General features: G+C 46.2%; 2 protein-coding genes across 2 annotated transcripts; one reads left to right on the top strand and one right to left on the bottom strand.

The window, feature by feature from the left end:
- Positions 1–13,347: 13,347 nt before the first annotated feature.
- LOC123106389 (uncharacterized) lies at positions 13,348–15,070 on the bottom strand. The gene is made up of 2 exons (XM_044528574.1): positions 14,798–15,070; positions 13,348–14,474 (listed from the first exon to the last, which is right to left on the bottom strand). Exons 1-2 carry the CDS (start codon positions 15,021–15,023, stop codon positions 14,254–14,256), a joined length of 447 nt encoding a protein of 148 aa, XP_044384509.1. The 5' UTR covers positions 15,024–15,070; the 3' UTR covers positions 13,348–14,253.
- A 1,638-nt stretch (positions 15,071–16,708) lies between these two features.
- On the top strand, positions 16,709–17,987 carry LOC123106388 (glutathione S-transferase 4). The gene is made up of 3 exons (XM_044528573.1): positions 16,709–16,858; positions 16,977–17,025; positions 17,518–17,987. Exons 1-3 carry the CDS (start codon positions 16,709–16,711, stop codon positions 17,985–17,987), a joined length of 669 nt encoding a protein of 222 aa, XP_044384508.1.
- The last annotated feature ends 2,251 nt before the right edge of the window (positions 17,988–20,238 follow it).

Here is a 20,238-nt window from a genome sequence, read left to right as displayed (position 1 = left end):
TGTCCAGAGTTGGATAAGTCAGCTTTGCTTGTAGCCCAAGTAAAGTTGCCGTGTGTGTTTGAAATCTGACCGTTGGAATACGTGTCAGTTCCTTAGTGACCCAGGGTCATTTCGAACAAATCAGGTCGGGTTGCCTAGTGGCTATAAATAGCCCACCCCCTACAACCATAAACGGTTGGCTGCTCAGAGTTAAAGCACGGCTTTTGTCGTTTGAGAGCAACCCACCTCGAAGCCTTTGAGAGAGAATTCCTTGAGAGGATAAAGCCCTAACCACCCAGAGCCAAAGAGTGTTAGGCATCACTTAAGTCTTCCTGTCTGTGTGATCTGAAGACTTATTACACTTGAGGACTGTGAATCCTCCAGCCGGTTAGGCGTCGCGTTCTGAGCATCCAAGAGTCATTGTGGATCGCCGGTGAACGAAGTCTGTGAAGGTTTGGAAGTCTACCTTGAAGACTTACCAGAGTGATTGGGCGAGGTCTGTGTGACCTTAGCTCAAGGGGAATACGGTGAGGACTAAGTGTCCTGAGCTGCGGTTCAGGACTAGGTGTCCGGGACTGTGTGTCCTCAGGTTTAAATACCTATCCGCCCTAACCAGATGTACAACTGTCACCGCAGTTGGAACTGGTCTACCAAACCTTTGTCTTCATCCGACACACTGGTTCTATCCTTCCCATCTCTTTATTTACAGTTGGCTCTTGTGAAGTCAGTGCCTATTTGCATTATCCATTTGTCTTCACTGTGTACCTGATCTTTACTGCCTAGCTGCTATTAGTCATTGTGCTTTCACTTCATCGAATACTTGACTATGGTCTGCCTAGTGTAGTCTACCTTCCGCTGCATGGTAATAGGTTCATTTCTATCATTTATCTTCAAAACTTCCATGTTTTGAAGACTTTCATAAAAATCGCCTATTCACCCCCCTCTAGTCGATATAACGCATTTTCAATTGGTATCAGAGCGAGGTACTCCCTTGTTCTGTGTGATTTTGGTTTAACCGCCTGGAGTTTTAGTTATGTCGACCACAGGAATGAAGACTGTGTCATGCCCCATCTTTGACGGTCACGAGTATCCCAAGTGGAAGGCCATGATGAAGAAGCGCCTCATGGCGACAAACAGCGAGCTGTGGACCGTCACTGAGATTGGCCTGACCGATCTGTGCAAGATGGCGGAAACTGATGACATTCGCAAGTACACTCTTCTCAACCTCACGGCGAAGGACGTCATATGCTCCTGTCTGTCTCAAAATTAGTTTAGGAATATCATGCATCTCGATCATGCGAAGCTTATCTGGGACCGTCTCTCTAAGGTCTATGAAGGTCATCGAACTCGTCATGATCCTTGGTTTGAGGACTTTGAGGAATCTCTCAAAGCGATGACATTCAAACCAGAATCATCATCTTTTGCATCATGCCTTATGGCAAAAGATGCTAAGGTAATTGAATGCTGTCTATCTGAATCCAGTGATGATGAATCTGGTGATGAATTCGGACCCAGCTATGCAAAACTTGCTTCCCTTGCCACTAAACAACAGAAAGCTATGGAACATATTCTAAAACTGTTAGACAAGAGCGATGACCTGTTGGACGCTGAAATGACTCGATCTCAGTCCTTAATTGAAGACATAAAAAATCTTCATGTTAAGTATGAGGAACTTGAAAGGCGTCATGAAACGCTCTCAACAACTCATGAAAAGCTTTCCTATGATTATCTTCAAAGGAAACAAGATCTTGAGAAATTGAGAGCGGTTCATGAAGATCTTCAAAAAGAAAACGAGTCACTTCGCGCCGAACAGATCAGTTCAGCTCAGGAAGGATTTGAACCACCATGTCTTAAATGCATTGAGCGTGATAACGCTACTTCTGTTGCTGAATGTTCTACTGCTGCTACTATTGCAATATCTTCAACTGTTGATGTGGTAACTAACCCCTCTGCTGAGGATACCACTGCTATTGCTGATGAGAATGCTAGGTTGAAGACACTGCTTGAAACAGGGATGTACAAAAGTCTCAAAGGGCATCAGACACTATGTGATGTCCTCAAAAGGCAGATCCTGAACCGAAACCCTAGGAAAGAGGGTGTTGGGTTCGAAAGGAAAATGAATGCTGATGGCTCTTACTGGAAACCTGAGCAGTACCCCAAAACCACATGGGTTGCTGCAAAGGAACCTTCAGCGGATCCATCCACCCTATCTGGCTTCACTTGTGCTAATCCCATTGTTATTGATGAATCCTTTGATGCAAACTATAAACTGTTTAAGAATCAGAATGGTGAAGTGTTTGCCAGGTATATTGGTACTAACTGCAGGAATGGACCGCCTATGAAGAAGATCTGGGTGCCGAAAAGGTGTTTGGAGAATCTTCCTGTGAATGTCATCATGACACCACAGGTGAAGAAGACAAACCCCAGACCACAGGCTTCATACGGTCCAAAGGCTTCATACAGACAGAGGACTCACCTGAGTCGCACTAACGCAAATGTTTTGCAGGGAAACCATACTCAGGCCTGTGAATATGAGCGCGTTTCATCAAACCGCCATGTTCATAAGACCAAGAACTATTCTGCTTATTCTTATGAGTACTATTGTCCACCTGCAAGACTTTTTGCTAGGGCTCCAAAGCCAAAGTTCTCAGATGCTGCACTTAGACTCATTGCTTCGAAGCCACCCTTGAAGATGTGGGTGGCTAAGAAAGCTTAACTCTCTTTTGCAGGGAAAGGTCTCCAGCCGAAAACCAAAATCGTCTGACACTATTGCTGGGGACCTTAAACATCTTGTAGGGCGCAAGATCAAATGCCCAAATGGTCTTATTATGTACTTTGTTCCTGAATCGCTTGCTACTTGCCCTATCAGTCCTAATCTCGATCTAAGCTTTAATAATCCACTGGTTCGTCAAATGTTTTTGCTTCACAATTCTCTTCGTGAAGCCTATCCCCCTAACTGCACTGTAGGGTACGACACCAGCTGCTTCAGAATGGATTATTGATAGTGGGTGTACAAATCACATGACTGGCAAGCGAAGCCTTCTCATGGACTCAACTTTACGTCCATCTGACAAAAGTCACATCACATTTGCTGACACTGGTAAAAGCAAGGTATTGGGTCTAGGTAGAGTTGCAATCTCAAAGGATCAACACATGGATAAAGTCATGCTTGTTGAATCCCTTGGTTTCAACTTAATGTCTGTCTCAATGCTTTGCGATTTAAACATGATTGTGATGTTTGGAAAATATCGTTGCCTTGTACTAATGGAATCTGACAAGTCTCTAGTGTTTGAAGGGTATCGGAAAGATGATTTGTACGTGGTAGATTTCTCAGCAGGACCACAACTTGCAGTATGTCTTCTAGCAAAAGCTTCTGAATGCTGGCTCTGGCATCGGAGGCTAGGGCATGCTGGCATGAGGAACCTCCACACCCTTGCAAGGAAGAAGCATGTCATAGGCATCGAGGGCGTCAAGTTCAAGAAGGATCACTTATGCGGTGCCTGTGAAGCAGGAAAGATGACGAGGGCCAAGCATCCCTCGAAGACAATCATGACAACGACTCAACCCTTCGAACTGCTCCACATGGATCTTTTCGGTCCCACTCATTACTCAACTCTTACTACTACTGCTTGTCTCTATGGCTTTGTCATTGTTGATGATTATTCAAGATATACTTGGGTGCATATAATCCTCTACAAGACTGAAGTGCAGGATGTCTTCAGACGCTTCGCCAGTCGAGCAATGAACAACTATGGCGCCAAGATAAAGCACATCAGAAGTGACAATGGCACTGAATTCAAGAACACTGGCCTAGATACATATCTTGATACCTTAGGCATCACACATGAATTCTCAGCTCCGTACACGCCACAGCAGAATGGCGTCGTCGAACGCAAGAATAGAACACTTATTGAGATGGCCCGGACGATGCTTGATGAATACAAGACTCCAAGAAAATTCTGGCCGGAAGCCATTGATACTGCATGCCATATCATCAACCGTGTTTATCTTCACAAGCTTCTGAACAAGACATCCTATGAGCTCCTTACTGGCAAGAAGCCAAATGTCAGTTACTTCAGAGTATTTGGCGCCAGGTGCTGGATCAAGGATCCACATCACACTTCAAAATTTGCACCAAAAGCACATGAGGGTTTTATGCTTGGATATGGAAAGGATTCGCACTCCTACAGAGTCTTCAACCTTTTTCACTATAAAGTGGTTGAAACAGTGGATGTGCGGTTTGATGAGACGAACGGCTCACAAAGAGAGCACCTGCCAAATGTGCTAGATGAAGTTCCATCCAGTGAATCAATCAAACTTATGGGAACTGGAGAAATCATACCGTCTGAAGCTCAGCCTGAAGAGGAACTTATCATCTCCGCACCTAATCAACCTGAAGACAATGCTCAGCCTGAAGACAATCCCTCTAACGATGACAATGATCAGCAAGAGCAAAATCTTCGTCCTGTACATCCTCGTGTTGCAAATGAAGTACAGATTGAGAGAATAATTGATAGCATCAATGCATCAGGTCCACTCACTCGTTCAAGGACAACACAGCTAGCAAATTTCTGTGGGCACTTCGCATTCGTCTCAATATCTGAACCCAAGAAAGTTGAAGAAGCCTTCATGGAACCTGAATGGATTCAAGCTATGCAAGAAGAGCTTCAACAGTTTGAGCTGAATAATATATGGGAACTGATTAAGCGTCCTGATCCTTGCAAGCACAATATAATAGGCACCAAATGGATATATCGCAACAAGTAGGATGAGCATGGTCAAGTTGTTAGAAACAAAGCTCGTCTCGTTGCTCAAGGGTACACTCAAGTTGAAGGGATTGACTTCGATGAAACATTTGCTCCTGTGGCTAGACTTGAAGCCATACGCATACTGCTGGCCTATGCAAATCATCATAACATACTTCTATATCAAATGGATGTGAAGAGCGCTTTTCTCAATGGCAAGATTGAAGAAGAAGTGTATGTTGCACAACCGCCTGGCTTTGAAGATCCAAAACATCCTGACATGGTGTACAAGCTCAACAAGGCACTGTGTGGCCTCAAACAAGCCCCTCGGGCTTGGTATGACACACTCAAAGACTTCCTGAAGAGCAAAGGCTTCAAATCTGGTTCCCTCGACCCCACTCTCTTCACGAAGACATATGATGGTGAACTGTTTGTGTGCCAAATATATGTGGATGACATTATCTTCGGCTGCACCAATCAGAAATACAGTGAAGAGTTTGGATATATGATGCAAGAGCAATATCAGATGTCCATGATGGGTGAGCTGAAGTTCTTCCTTGGTCTTCAAATACGTCAGCAACGCAACGGCATCTTCATATCTCAAGAGAAGTACCTCAAAGATTGCCTGAAGAAATTTGGTATGCAAGACTGCAAAGGCTTCACGACGCCAATGCCAGCCAAACATCATCTGGGTCCCGACGACAATGGTAAAGAGTTCGATCAAAAGGTATACCGCTCCATGATTGGTTCTTTACTTTATCTATGTGCATCTAGGCCAGATATTATGCTTAGTGTTTGCATGTGTGCTCGATTCCAAGCGGCACCAAAGGAATCGCATCACTTAGCTGTGAAGCGAATTCTTCGATATTTGGCTTACACCCCAACACTAGGATTATGGTATCCAAAGGGCTCAGAGTTTGATCTGGTTGGATTCTCGGATGCTGATTATGCTGGTGACAAGGTGGATCGCAAGTCTACATCAGGCACATGTCATTTTCTGGGACGATCACTTGTATGTTGGTCTTCAAAGAAGCAGAACTGTGTATCTCTCTCCACTGCTGAATCTGAATACATTGCTGCTGGATCTTGCTGCGCTCAGCTTCTGTGGATGAAGCAAACACTCAAAGACTATGGCATTCATCTGAAGCAAGTGCCACTCTACTGCGACAATGAAAGCGCCATCAAGATTGCCAACAACCCAGTTCAGCACTCGAAGACAAAGCACATTGAAATTCGTCATCACTTTCTCAGAGATCATGTTGTGAAGGAAGATATTGATATCATACACGTCAACACTGAAGAGCAATTGGCAGATATCTTCACCAAGCCCTTGGATGAGAAGAGATTTTGTAAGTTACGGTGTAAGCTAAATATCTTGGAATCCTCAAATGTCCTGTGATCAGGCACACATCCTAACACTTATGCATATTGATGACTTAGATGTGCAACACACGAAGTAAAGTATATCTTCAATCAATGAAGACATACATTCTAAGTGTGAATACATTAATGTGAAATTTGACTTCGGAGCGCCACGATAATTGTGCGCCGTGTCTGGGTCTAATACTTCCTATACGATGGGTAACGCCACCACCAAATTCTTCTGTTTGAAGTGTTTCACCCATGCGTTGCATTTGCTATGTCTTCACATTTAGTTTGGCTTCAATCTCAACCTATCTTCATGATTATCTTCACTATGTTGATTATATATATATACTAGTGTTCTGTCCTCTACATCATTCACTTATAGCTATGTCTTCTTGTTGAATCTTTTGAACTAAGTGAATGTGATCGGACCCTAACATCTCTATGCTTTCTATCTCAAACTCTATCTCTCCAAATCATATGCATTCTCTTGAAACTGTCGAATGTCTTCTCCGCGTCCTTGTCAGCAGAAGATACAGAGACAAACATTAAGTCCGCTTTCAATGCTAATTCCTTCACGTGAAACCTGGAGAAGTGGGAACGACCACCCGACAATCCAGGCATGCGTGGGAACGTGGAACAACCTCCGATATGTTGCATGATGGCCATGTGTCCTTTAGATGTGAATCGCCAGGGGCACCTGTGTAATAACACCGTGTCGTCCCTGTCCCTATAAATACACATCTCACCACAGTCATTATCCTTTCTTCCACTCTCGCACAAACCCTAGCGCCACCGCTAGCCCTCGACGACGCTGGCGACGAAGCTCTAAGCTGCCGCGACCTCTCCGACGCCGTCTTCACGCCGGCCGCGGACATCGTCTTCTCCGCCGTCGCCGTAGGTGTCCTCCGTCGCCAAGTTAGGGCACGGACGATCGAACTGCTTGGCCTCCTCTTCCACTCCGTCTAGCAGTTCTTCGTGTGATAAATAAAACTTCCTTTTTACGGCCCCTTTGATCCTATAGATTCATCACTTTCTACCACAAGCAGTTTCTGTTCACACAAGTTGGATCTATTTCATACTGCATCTCATAATATGCCTAGTATGTTCACTTATGCTTCACAAAGTAGTTAGATTCCTCACTTGTACTGATCCATGGATTCGTACAAATCTGGAACCAACTCCTTATCTATGAGTGAATGTCTTCGCACGATGAGGTCAATGTCTTCTAAACTGATTTATCTTCAAAATCTTCTGAGAATGCATATGACCTCTTCCCCTTCCCTCGCACCTTAATGCTATCACAGGTACATGTCCGTGGGAGAATCCCTTGGTTCTCATAGTCTGCATTCATTTGCAGAATTCTTACAACATCATATAAATTCTCCCGAAGCCAGTTCCTGTTTGTTCAGCAAGCGAAAGCCTTTGAAACCTTTGAACGTGTTGAAGCCATTCAGTTTGAAGTTCATGGCTGTGGAGAAATCAGTAAGGAAGGGTGGCAGATAGCGTCGTGGGGGAACGTCAAGAGATTTGCCTGATGATCTCTCAGAGCTTTACAAAACAGATCCTGAAGAGGATTACAATCAGCGCAAGACCCGAATCCAATAGATTCGAAGATATTGGGCAGAACAATGGTTCAAGTACCGGTTTGTGAACCAGGAATATGCTGAGAAAAATGCCATCAAGCGACCATGGGGAGACATCCTGTACAGAAATCTTCAATCCAGGTCCAGAGATGAAGCCGTTGAACAAGGCTTCTATCCCTGCATGGTCCGTGGACCACAGCCTGCGGATGCACACCCATCGTCATTGCTATGGTGTCGTAACGACAATCTGTTCAAACGCAACTTCCAGTTTGCCAAGAATTCGTCTAAGCAAAACAAGAAGTCATTGGGACTAGACTTCAACCCTGGTCCTTCTGCTCCCCGTGTCGATGGCAACCGCGAAGCTGAACCCAATCTTGTTGGGCCCTTCTACAACTTGGAAGGTCTCATCACTCATATCATGGTTCAAGGGACAGCCATGGATGAGCCTGCAGATGTCGCTGAATCTGATGAAGCGCCTGCACCACCGAAGCCACAGAAACTGAAGAAGCCTAAAGCTTCAATGCCTGCCTTAGCACCAAAAATCTCACGGGCGAAGCCACTGGCTACTGCACCTCCTGAAGACAGTGTGCAGTCTGAAGATTTGTCACGCATCTCCAAGCCCTCGAGAGTCAAGATGCCTTTGCAACACACCAGCCAAGAACTGACTGCTGCTGCTATTCTGTGCAACGACGCCATTGATCTGTCCAGCGATGAAGATCTTGCAGATGACGCTCTTGAGCAACTGATCAAGAGCAAAGAAGAAGCAGAAATCTTCAATGATTTGCCTCTCTTTGACGTGGCAATCATCCACAACTTCATTGATGAGTGGTTTGACACGCCCAACCTCAGCTTTGAAGATCTGCAACTTCCAATTGGCCTCAGTGTCGCCTTCCATGGCGCCATTGCTTCAGAGCTAGCTCTAGCTCAGCGCATCGTTGAACTGAAGCAAAAGATCGACTTTGAGAAAGCTCAGTTCAAGAAGCACATGGCCAAGCTCAGTGTGCAAGAGGTCAAAAATTTCAAGATCATGCTGCACGAGCTCAAAGAAGCCTTTCTCAAGAAGCGTGAAGAAGTTCAAGGTTCTCGTGAGCGCATGAAGAGACTGGCTGACAAGTGTGTGCAAGCCTGTAATGAGGCTGAGAAGCGCAAGGCCCTTGGTCGTCCTGGCATCGATCCCAGGATGGCTGCAAAGAAGAAGAAGAAGGCAGCTATGGCCGAACCCGAAGCACCAAGGCAGGAAGCACATTCCATTGTCTTCCCAGCCAGCATGACTGGTTCGAAGCCAAAGGTCAGGTCAACCGCTTCAGAACTAAAGAGGACGAGGACTGCGGAGGCTGAAGCGAGAAAGAGGAAACATCCTGAAGCCTCTGATGCTGCTCCCTCCAAGAAGAAGCGCAAGACCAAGAAGGATTGGGCTGCTCCCGCAGAGCCCTTAGTTGTTGAACCTATCTTCATGGTTCGCCCTGCAGCTGAACATCAAGAGTACCAACTGACTGTCCATGAGCCTGCTTCCAAAGAGGCTCATGAAGCTGAAGACATTCCAGCAGCTGATCCCACCGCTGCTGAAGACATTGGTCACCATGACAATGTTGAAGATGATGTAGTTCTTCCTCAGATCGAGCACAACTTGGTATCATCGCCTGTGCTTACGCACAGCGAACTCATCAGCATTGGTCGTCCTCTGACGCCAATTGCTCAGGATGCATCATGGGCTGATCGCCCACAACAACAAGTCACACCATCCCGGCAAGAAGAAGAAGATGACTTTGAGGCCCAGCCAACTCCATCTCCAGAGGCGTCGCCAGCGTTACACAGGCTTCGCAAAGGACCAAGGTCTCAAGTCTCTTTTTCGAGCGTTCCAGAAGGAGAAGTGCCCCACCAATCTGTTGCACGTTAAGTTTTTCCAGATGCCACTCCTACTATAAATGTCTCCGAGTTTGAGGCTAAAGCTGCTGAAGACATTCCAGCTGCATCAGCCGACAACACACGAGAAGAAAAACGTGTCGCTACTCCCCCATTACTGAAGAAGTTGTTCTCGAGGAGAACGTGTCTGTGCCCGACCCTCCAGCTCATCAAGAGGAGGTTGAGAATCTTGAGGCTACCACCACCAACACAAATGAAGCCAATGACATTGTCATGCCTGAAGCAAATGTGGAGCCTGCACCAACCAATGTGCCAGAAGTCAGTGAAGCCAATGATGCTACTGCTCCTGTTCCTGCGCCTGCTGCTGGTCCTCAGTTTGACTATCACGTTGAGCACAGGCCTCAAGTACAGAAGCCAATGCCAAGGTTGCCCAGGTTTCCAGGTCCTGCATCAGCACCCGGATCCTTTAATGTCAACGACTTCAAAGCAGATAACACCTTCTTCAATAGCGCCAAGAACCCCTACTCAAAGAAAAGAATATTTTCTGATCGGTTCTGGAGCTATCCGTAGCGAAGTTATTATTCATGCATTATGTACAGTCAAGGTCGCATTTTCCCTCATATGCGTCTTGACACTGAAGCCATAACTGGTCTGCCTTGCTTGGAAGAAGCTCTGGATTGCTTCAAAGAGTCTGGATTGTTGCCTTTCGTCACCGACCAAGAGCACTGGAATGAAGAGTTGTTGCTCCAATTATATGCCACTCTTCACATTTGTGGCTACAACAAAGATCCGAAGACTTGGGTCCTTGAGTGGATGACCAGCAATGTTCATCACGAAGCCAAAGCCTTTGATATCATTGAGCTCACTCATCTGCCCACTCCTGGTGATCTTTATGAACCTGGTTGTCAGCTTCACAGTGCAGCTATGGAGAGCATCTTTCAGAAGCCTGAACCGAACATGAGCCAGATGCTTAGCATGATAAAGCCTTTGCCTCCAGATGCTGCATATCCTAAGGAGTTCTTTGTTGAAGACCTTGAGTATCTGCCACGCACTATTTATCACATTATCAGGTGAACTCTCTGGCCCATCAAAGGACATTCTCCACATGCAAAGCTAGAAGGTGCAATGAAGACTTTGGTCTTTTATATTCTTCATGGCAAATGCTTCAATGCACAAGACTTCTTCATCCGCCAACTTGCTGCATCAGGATCTGATCTTTTTGGATTGAAGTTTTACGCTCCATGGATAATGCGGCTGATCAAACTACACTCAGCTGTCTCATATCAGCCCTCTGCTTGCAATCATCGGATCTTTCTGCCTGACGTTGATATGTCCGTTGAAGCCATCTATCCAGAGCCTACTAAGGAGCCTCTTAGTCTTCAGAATGCTGAGCATCAAAGTTTCTCTCAAAACATTGAAGGAGTTGAAGCAGTCACTCGTGTTTATCCTCTGGCTGGTACTACATGTGCATCTCATCGTGCCCTCACTGAAGCCACTGAAAGCACTATTGGCCAACGGCCCAAGAAGCGATCTCGTGTTCTCAATGACCGAGAGCTTCTGATTGCCCTTCATCAAAAACAGGATAGGCATCATGACTGGCTGAAGCGCCAAATGCAAAGCCTCTTGGTGGATGTCAACCGCATTCGCAATCTTGCCACCAAGAATGCCTTTGTTGCCCATGAAACCTGTCGGCGTACATGAAAAGAGATGACGCTTATGTGTTCTGAAGATGATCTTCAAGAGGATGGCTTCTCTGAACGTTTTAAGTTTGACTCCACACCTCCAAGAAGGACTGTGCTGCGATGAACTCCGTCTCTTGAAGACTCTGAGTTCTCTTCCTCCGCGGCAACTGTGAATGCCAGAGTGATCGAGGACGAAGACGATGCCACTTCACCGCTCCCTACTTCTGCATGCATCGACACTGCCCCGAGTTCGTCTACACCGCCAAACAACACCGACGACCTTGCTGCTTCACCTACTCCTCATGGGAACGAGTAGATGCTCCATGTCTTCAAACCTTTTTGGTCCTTACTGACAAAAGGGGAAGAAGCATATGAGTTTGATAGTCTTCAAGCGGGTCCATATGGGCGGTTGTTTTATGTTTTGCCTAGTGTTTACAACTCTTGTTTTGATACATTTGGTTCTTTGAGTTGTAACACTTAAACTCGATGGTCGTCTGCTACTTATTTGCTATTCTGTGATGCGATGATAAATTCCGCATGTGCGACGATAAATTCTGCACTTAGATCATTTTGCAAATGTCCATTTTTTATTATGCATGTCATTATCTTCACATACTTTTCATGCATGATGAATTGTCATCATAAGTTGAAAAGGATCTCCACAAGTACAACCTACCATGTGCATTTGCATTCCAAAAGCAAATTACTTATATGCACATCTTCAGGGGGAGCCCTTGCAACTTATGAAGACAATTCCCTATCCTTTACAATTTCACATATTATATTCCCCGTTGAAAACTTCAACTAGTTTGTCATCAATCACCAAAAAGGGGCAGATTGTAAATGCATCTAGTGCCACCCCTAGTTGGTTTTGGAGTATTGACGACAAACCTAGTTGAGGGACTAATGTGTTTGTGAAAATTGCAGGATAACACAGGTAGAAGTCCCTCATTGATTTGGTTTTCCTACCAGAGATGACCCCTAAAAATGTATGAAGACATTGAAGTCAAATGTGGTATGTGAAGACATTTACATTGAAGACTATGACAAGAGAAGACATCGCGTGAAGACTATGGAGCGCGAAGACTTAGCAGTTTCGTCGTTCTGTGTTTTTCTTTGTTGAGTCATAGGAACCACCGTACTATTAAGTGGGGTCCAAGAGAACCAGTCAGAATGACTGAAGTGATGCTTAACCAAAATCCTATGTCTTCGAGTGAAGACTATGAGAGCAAATCTTGTCCAGAGTTGGATAAGTCAGCTTTGCTTGTAACCCAAGTAAAGTTGCTGTGTATGTTTGAAATCTGACCGTTGGAACACGTGTCAGTTCCTTAGTGACCCAGGGTCATTTCGGACAAATCAGGTCGGGTTGCCTAGTGGCTATAAATAGCCCACCCCCTACAACCATAAACGTAAAGCACGGCTTTTGTTGTTTGAGAGCAACTCACCTCAAAGCCTTTGAGAGAGAATTCCTTGAGAGGATAAAGCCCTAACCACCCAGAGCCAAAGAGTGTTAGGCATCACTTAAGTCTTCCTGTCTGTGTGATCTGAAGACTTATTACACTTGAGGACTGTGAATCCTCCAGCCGGTTAGGCGTCGCGTTCTGAGCATCTAAGAGTCATTGTGGATCGCCGGTGAACGAAGTCTGTGAAGGTTTAAAAGTCTACCTTGAAGACTTACCAGAGTGATTGGGCGAGGTCTGTATGACCTGAGCTCAAGGGGAATACGGTGAGGACTAAGTGTCCTGAGCTGCGGTTCAAGACTAAGTGTTCGGGACTGTGTGTCCTCAGGTTTAAATACCTATCCGCCCTAACCAAACGTACAACTGTCACCGCAGTTGGAACTGGTCTACCAAACATTTGTCTTCATCCCGCACACTGGTTCTATCTTTCCCATCTCTTTATTTACAGTTGGCTCTTGTGAAGTCAGTGCCTATTTGCATTATCCATTTGTCTTCATTGTGTACCTGATCTTTACTGCCTAGCTGCTATTAGTCATTGTGCTTTCACTTTATCGAATACTTGACTATGGTCTGACTAGTGTAGTCTATCTTTCGTTGTATGGTAATATGTTCATTTCTATCATTTGTCTTCAAAACTTTCATATTTTGAAGACTTTTATAAAAATCGCCTATTCACCCCCCTCTAATTGATATAACGCATTTTCACTCATTTACAACAAACAACAGAGGAAAACCTATCCGTTCGCCAAAACTGTAAGCAAACCAGAAAGTGAAACTATCTGCAGTGAAATTAGAGCCGCGCTGCCGGCGACAACTGCAAGGTGTAACGCAAGGAGCAGGGAGCAGCGCCATGCGCCGGCCAACAAACGGCAATCCCGTCTGGCCGGAGCAGTCCACCCCCGCACGTGTTGAGTACCACCGATCACAAATACAGAGTTGCCGGCCCGACAGCGCAGGAAGACTGGCATCGGAGATGTACGCATACATTGTCTGGCCCGAAGCCCCTGTCCCGCCTCCGCTGTAGTGGTCGCCGCCACCGCCCCGGGGAATCACCAAGGAGGTCAGGACACTGCTCCATCGGCGATCTGGCCACCGGTCGTGAGGAGCATCTCCTAGGCGTGTTGTGGGCCGCCACCGCCGCTCCGTACTCGCAGCCTCGCACTCGCAGGTCGTTGCCGGAGAAGCAACTGCAGGGGCTGATGGCCCGCGTCCCCGTCCGCTGTAGTGGTCGACGCCAGCCCGCCACCGCTGCCGGGAACGATCGAGGAGCTCGGAACACTTCTCCATTGGCGATCCAACCGCTTCACCTTCTTGGAGTCGTGCGACACCCGCTTCACCGCGATATGATTTGACTTTGGGAGCACGCCCTCTTGTCCCTACCGAAGCCGCCGATGCCCAGCAACTGCCTGTTCTTGAAACCCATCGGTGGCCTTGTACAGCTGCTTGTACGCGAAGTGGTGTCCTCGCGAACGGCGGCATATCTTATCCGCGGCTTCACAAACATGAAGGTGGCGGAGGCTGATCGGGTAGGGCCACACCGACGCGGGGTGGTAACATCGGCAACCAAGAAGAATCAGCACAGTACAGCTACAACTACATGCCGTCTCTGGCAAGGAGCTACATACCGCGCACGGCTCCGGGGCCGCACGCCACCACGTCCAGCTCGTCCCAGTGCTCCAGCTACAGCGGGTTGCCGTTCAACCATGGCCGCCTGCGCCCCATCCGCACCACCGTGCAGAACAGCCGAAGCAAGCCCGTCAACCGCTGAAGAAGAACCCACACTAATAGCAGAACCTACAGACAAAAAAGCAACAAATCAGTACCCAGAACACTTAAACCAACAAGAAGAAACGCAAGAAGCAATCAAAGGCACGGACAGCCATTCACATACATATAGAAAGAATTGAACGCACTCACCAATGGTACAATCTACAGGTCGCTTCCCTAATGAAATATCCCGACGGCCACTATCAGCGTCCACATTAACATATTGGCGCGGGTCAAATCGATGGACACCTACAACATGAATCAACCAATTAAGACGACGACAAACCTTGAGGAAGGAGCACAAAATCAATACAAAAAAAGCACAACCAAAGAAAGGCAAAAGAGCTGACCAGGCCAAGAAGAACGAAACGGCCGGCGAGTAGCAGACCGAGGGCGGCAACCCAAATCAACTGCAGCTAGCCGGCCACACCCACCAGCGGCTGCCATCGCCGACGACGAATCCACAGCAGAAAGGCGACTGCCGGCGCGGCGCACACAGGCAATAACGGCCGCCCGAATCCCAGGAGGGCGGCCCCGACGGCGTCGACCGGATCGAACAGCATCAGGCCCAACCATCGCCGGACCAAGAAACAACAGTACTGCTGAAGGAGGAAAAAGGCAGCCGGAAGCGAACAGAATGAGCAGCGGAGGCAGAAGGACACCAGTATTTATAGGAGACAGCAGCACGGGAGAAATCAAATTGGAAACGTGCAGCGAAGGCGGCGCAGAAATACCCAGAGGATTCCATCGAAGCGGCAACCGCCAGCACGAAGAGTCGGATCCGGCTTGCCTGCTTCCTTCCCGTGCTCCCATTCGTGCTCCCACTTCATCCTACGGCTGTTTTTTTTCTTTTCCTTTCTAATCTAATCATCTCCCCCTGATTTTAAGGGGATGAGACCAGACCTTATTTTATACCAATTAAATTATGCCACGTATGCGGGAGCATGGATGGGTGCATGCGGAGGGAGCAGGCAAGTCTTGTCCAACGGCAGCCGACCCAGGCGAGTATACGTGGCAGGAAACAGAGATGAAGAAAGGAAATAAGCAGCACCGCATGCCGAAGAATCCAAAACAGAAGATAGGCAAATTGGTCTCCACGTAACCAGGGCATGCAACCAATACAAAACAGAGCACGCCGCAGAACATGCACCCAATCGTCAAAGGCGGTCACATTTTTTAACGATTCACTTCGACGATCGCTCCGCGCAAGACGCGTACACGCCCACGTCCCCCACTATTACACGTGTTGCACATCCATTGGACGGTTTTCTATGATTGAAAAAATTCAAAAAACATGATAAACTAAACCTGGCCAGGTTTAGTATATTTAGAATTTTGGTTACGTCCATCTGCACAGTTATGTACTACATTTACGATCAAGAAGGACGACACTATAAAAATAGACATTTTGGTAATGTTTGTATATGTGCAATTATATAGTACATTTAAGATCAAGAACAACGCCACTCCCCCCAGCCGGAAACACTTAAGTGCCATTATGTTGAGAGAGCGATTTTTTTGGATCGGTCTTTATTGGGTTTACCTCTTCTTTGCTCAACTCTTCTTATTTTAGTGACATATAAATGTAGTACATTGAAAGGGTATAAGACAATTCTTTGGCTACGTTACAAGTAAAATAAATATAGCACATTGAAAGGGTATGCGAAATTTAATGCGCCCATCAAGATGCATTGAGAACTCTATTAGGCTTGTAATTAAACCCACAACTAACGAAAACATGTTTTATTCCTTGCATGTACCTTACAACGGTTCAAGTAGTAATCGCTACAAGTTTGATCCGACTTCTAAACTCTACCACGATTTGGATCCATGATGCTATTCATCACTTGATAAGGTTAGTGATGGCCGTGCAGACGATCCCTATCTACACGGAGTAGAGGCTACATTGCTTGAGAGGCAACGGGATGGCGGCCTTCACAAAGGCATCGTCGCACTCGTGTGCCAGGGAGACAGCCTTCGCTGCCTCTTCCTTCCCTGCGGCGTAATTCTGGCCGTTGATCTCATCGTAGGCTCCAGCAAAGGCGAACTTCATGTTTTAGCAGCACAATTTTGCTTACCTACTACGTACGTACGTGCCCATGGAAGCAGTGACGATCGGTGTCGCCTGGAAAAGTCAAGTCGGACTAATTACAGGAACCTGCTAGTCTACCAGCACTACCTGAAAATTGCGTTGGACTGCCGGAGTACTTACTACTTCAATGAATGCAGCAAACACAAAGGGGGGAGAAGAAGAAGAAGGGATGGCGCCCATGAAGGTGTACGGCTGGGCGGTGTCGCCATGGATGGCGCGGGTCCTCGTCTGCCTGGAGGAGGCCGGCGCCGAGTACGAGCTTGTGCCCATGAGCCGCAACGGCGGCGATCACCGGCGGCCGGAGCACCTCGCCAGAAACGTACGTATGCTATCCTACATGTCTCTTGGAAGCAAGAAACAGAGTGGTCAACCGCGTTTGCGTGGTCAAACTCAACTAGTGGTAGTACTAACCCTGTTCCCGTCCGACAATTCTGCAGCCCTTCGGTGAGATCCCGGTGCTGGAGGACGGCGATCTCACGCTCTACCGTAAGCCTTCGCGATTTTTGACTTCTTCATTTCGGATTAGTAGTAGCTGTGTTTTTCCTTTCCATGTAGCTGCCTGTTGCACCGATTGTTCAATACTACCACTCAACATTTTCTTCAGCCTTTGAATTTGTATTCTTGAGAGACTCTACCTCAACTATCTCAAGAGGTTTACAAGAACCTCGATCAAATTACTTGTCTCTTGTCCATTTCTGGGCATGCTCTCTGCAGCTAGCCAAATGGTTGACCTCACAATCGCACTTGATTTTTATTTTCTTCGTAAAAAGGAGGGTGACCCTGACCTCTGCAATCATTGGCTAGCTCGATCAAATCAGTTGTCTTGTCCATTTCTTGGCATGCTCTCTGCAGCTAGCTAAATGGAGGGTGACCCTGACCTCTGCAATCATTGGAAACGGCCAAATGAGAATCATAAATTCATTTGTAGGGTTCAGTTACATCAAACATGCTTCTGATGCAATACTGTTCTTTTCCCAGAATCTCGTGCCATCGCAAGGCATATTCTCCACAAACACAAGCCCGAGCTTCTAGGAGCGGGCAGCCTCGAGGAGTCGGCGATGGTGGACGTATGGGTCGACGTGGATGCCCACCAGCTCGAGCCCGTACTCAAGCCCATCGTGGTGAACTGCATCATCAACCCGTTTGTCGGTAGGGACGTCGACCAGGGCCTCGTCGATGAGAGCGTCGAGAAGCTGAAGAAGTTGTTGGAGGTGTACGAGGCGAGGCTGTCACGCAGCAAGTATCTGGCCGGTGATTCCATAAGCTTCACCGACCTCACCCATTTCAACTTTATGCGCTACTTCATGGTGACGGAGCATGCCGTCGTGCTTGATGCGTATCCACGCGCCAAGGCGTGGTGGGAATCGTTGTTGGCAAGGCCATCCGTCAAGAAGGTGATTGCTGGCATGCCTCCGGATTTTGGATTCGGGAGCGGGAGAATACCATGATAAAGCATGCTTGTGTGCCTGTGATGCTCTGATTACCTCTGATTATCTTTACTGAACCCATGGGAAATAAAGTAAGCAAAATATCTATGTGTGGGGTGTGGATACGAAATGGCTTGTTAGACGAAAAAGGTATTTATGTTTTACTAGTAAGTGTGCACGTGCAACGCATGTCTATTTGAACTAATAAGTGTGCACGTGTAGCACGCATCTATTTGGATTAACACACTATATTAAACTTAATATAAGACAACTTATTCATAAATTTTAATTTTCCCTATAAAATACATAATCTCTTATTCCCTACTCGTACAAACAATTTAAAATATCGTTTCTCCTTAATCAACATGTCTCCTGTATTAAAAGATCACCCAGTGTTCCCAATATATAAAACTAAAAAATATTTAGAAGATTCATCATGATTCTCCATATGCACACATTTATGCAAGTATAATTTAGAAATGGTCTTCAACATGCGTAGGCTACCACTTGTAAGGATAACAGTGGCAAAAAAAGACCAACAAATGCCGGTTTAGAAAGAAAAAACTGCAGACATGCTTACAAATTTAGCAACTCTAGTGGATAAAACATACCTTACCTCTCAAGTCAGGAAATAGTCAAATGAAAAAATGTACTTCTTATAAGTAGTAGAGATAAAGTCATGAGGATCATGATTCAAGATATTCGGAGAAACATGGTTGGTCTCTCTGTATAATGCGAACTCGTCACCTCTACTAAAGTGGTCGTGCATAGTATGTAATGTAGAGTGCAATAATGAAATAAAATAAATGATATGAGAATTTACCATGACCACAAAATATCCTACATCCGTCATCATCATAATCAACATGCATTTTTTGCTTCTCTTGTATGTGGTCCAAGTTTTCTATCAGGAAAACATGTTAACTCAACTGTAGATAAGGACGGTATGAAAATGCTCATATAAAATTACAATTGCCATGTATTTGCTGGACAAACAAATACACTTATGCAAACTTCAGGTTTTTTTAGTAAAACTTATGCAAACTTTATTTTTTTCACTAAAACTTATGCAAACTTCTGAGTTTTTTTTCCACGTAATTTCATGACTGCAAGTAAGGTCTTGGTTCCACGAATTTGTCTGTGAGTTCATTGTGTAGTCGTGAGTTGGCCATGTAATAACCGGTAGTCAGTATTTAAAAAACAGGGATGTTTGTTACAGGTACGCGAAAATCAGTGCAAAAATAAAGAAAGAAAGAAGACATTAGTTGCCTGAAACCCAACCATGTGTGCTCCAGCGCGCCTCTGTTTCTCATTGCCTCATCTCTAGTTCCTGTACTTCTAGATGTGTCACAGTAAAAAAACAACACTTGGTGCTTACCTGATTAGTGTGTGCGTGCGACGCGTTCGCGTGAAGGCGAGCGTCTCCATCGTTCAGGCCTGCGAGCGGCCGCGGCGACCGTGTCCTCTCACCAGCCGGGCGGCGTTGTCGACGCAGGTGAATCAGTTGTCCAGCTTTGAGGCGGCGCCCTCCATGAACCGGGGCGCCCCCCACTTGATTTTTTGGCCCACTTATACTAGTCCAGGATACTCAACGTTGTCCCCACTTGAAGGGCGTCGGCGGTGGTGGTTGTCAGCGTGGGTGTTATGGACGGAGTTGAAGTCGACGCAAATGCCGGTGGTTCCCGGAGAGCACGCCAGGACATGGACAAAGTCGTTGCAATCAGTATAAAAGTGACCTAGCCTCCAGGCAGAAGATGAAAGCGGCGACAACACGTGTGTGTGTTCGGAGGAAGCCGCAGCTCCTCCTCGCGTGTCTCCCACTGTGGCTCGCATGGGTGGTGGGCTGGTGACGGCAGGCGACTCGCGATCACGATTCCCGAGACGATAGGGTGCGCGATTAGTTTCCTAATAATTAGATACGTTCATGATTAGTTATCTAATAGGATGCGTTCGTGATTAGTTTTCCTAATAATTAGATGCGTCCATGATTAATTTTCTAATAGGATGCACGTGATTATTTTCCTAATAATAGGATGCACTCGTGATTAGTTTCCTAATAATAACATGCGTTTGTGATTAGTTTCCTAATAATTTGATGCGTCTGTGATTAGTTTCTTAATAGGAGTGTCCATGATTATAATTTTCTAATTGACCGGACGTGGACTTTCATATTTTCCTCCGCGGTGGAGTACGGTCAGTCAATGTAAATTGCTAAGTGCACACAGAGAACAAACTAGGTTAATGCTAGCAGTTAGATTGAGTTTAGTAAGAC

Source organism: Triticum aestivum, chromosome 5A (genome assembly GCF_018294505.1).
Source record: "Triticum aestivum cultivar Chinese Spring chromosome 5A, IWGSC CS RefSeq v2.1, whole genome shotgun sequence".
Lineage (NCBI taxonomy): Eukaryota > Viridiplantae > Streptophyta > Magnoliopsida > Poales > Poaceae > Triticum > Triticum aestivum.
The sequence above is the reverse complement of the archived record's forward strand: the minus strand, read 5'-3'. Positions and strand labels throughout refer to the sequence as shown.

Bases quoted from the DNA above. Each gene is read 5' to 3' on its own strand.
- LOC123106389 (XM_044528574.1), bottom strand. From the start codon at position 15,023: ATGGTTGGGCCTGATGCTGTTCGATCCGGTCGACGCCGTCGGGGCCGC. The intron at 14,475-14,797 runs GTCAGCTCTTTT...TTTTGTCTGTAG, and splicing joins GTTTCGTTCTTCTTGGCCTG to GTTCTGCTATTAGTGTGGGT.
- LOC123106388 (XM_044528573.1), top strand. From the start codon at position 16,709: ATGGCGCCCATGAAGGTGTACGGCTGGGCGGTGTCGCCATGGATGGCG. The intron at 16,859-16,976 runs GTACGTATGCTA...ACAATTCTGCAG, and splicing joins CGGAGCACCTCGCCAGAAAC to CCCTTCGGTGAGATCCCGGT. The intron at 17,026-17,517 runs GTAAGCCTTCGC...TTCTTTTCCCAG, and splicing joins CGGCGATCTCACGCTCTACC to AATCTCGTGCCATCGCAAGG.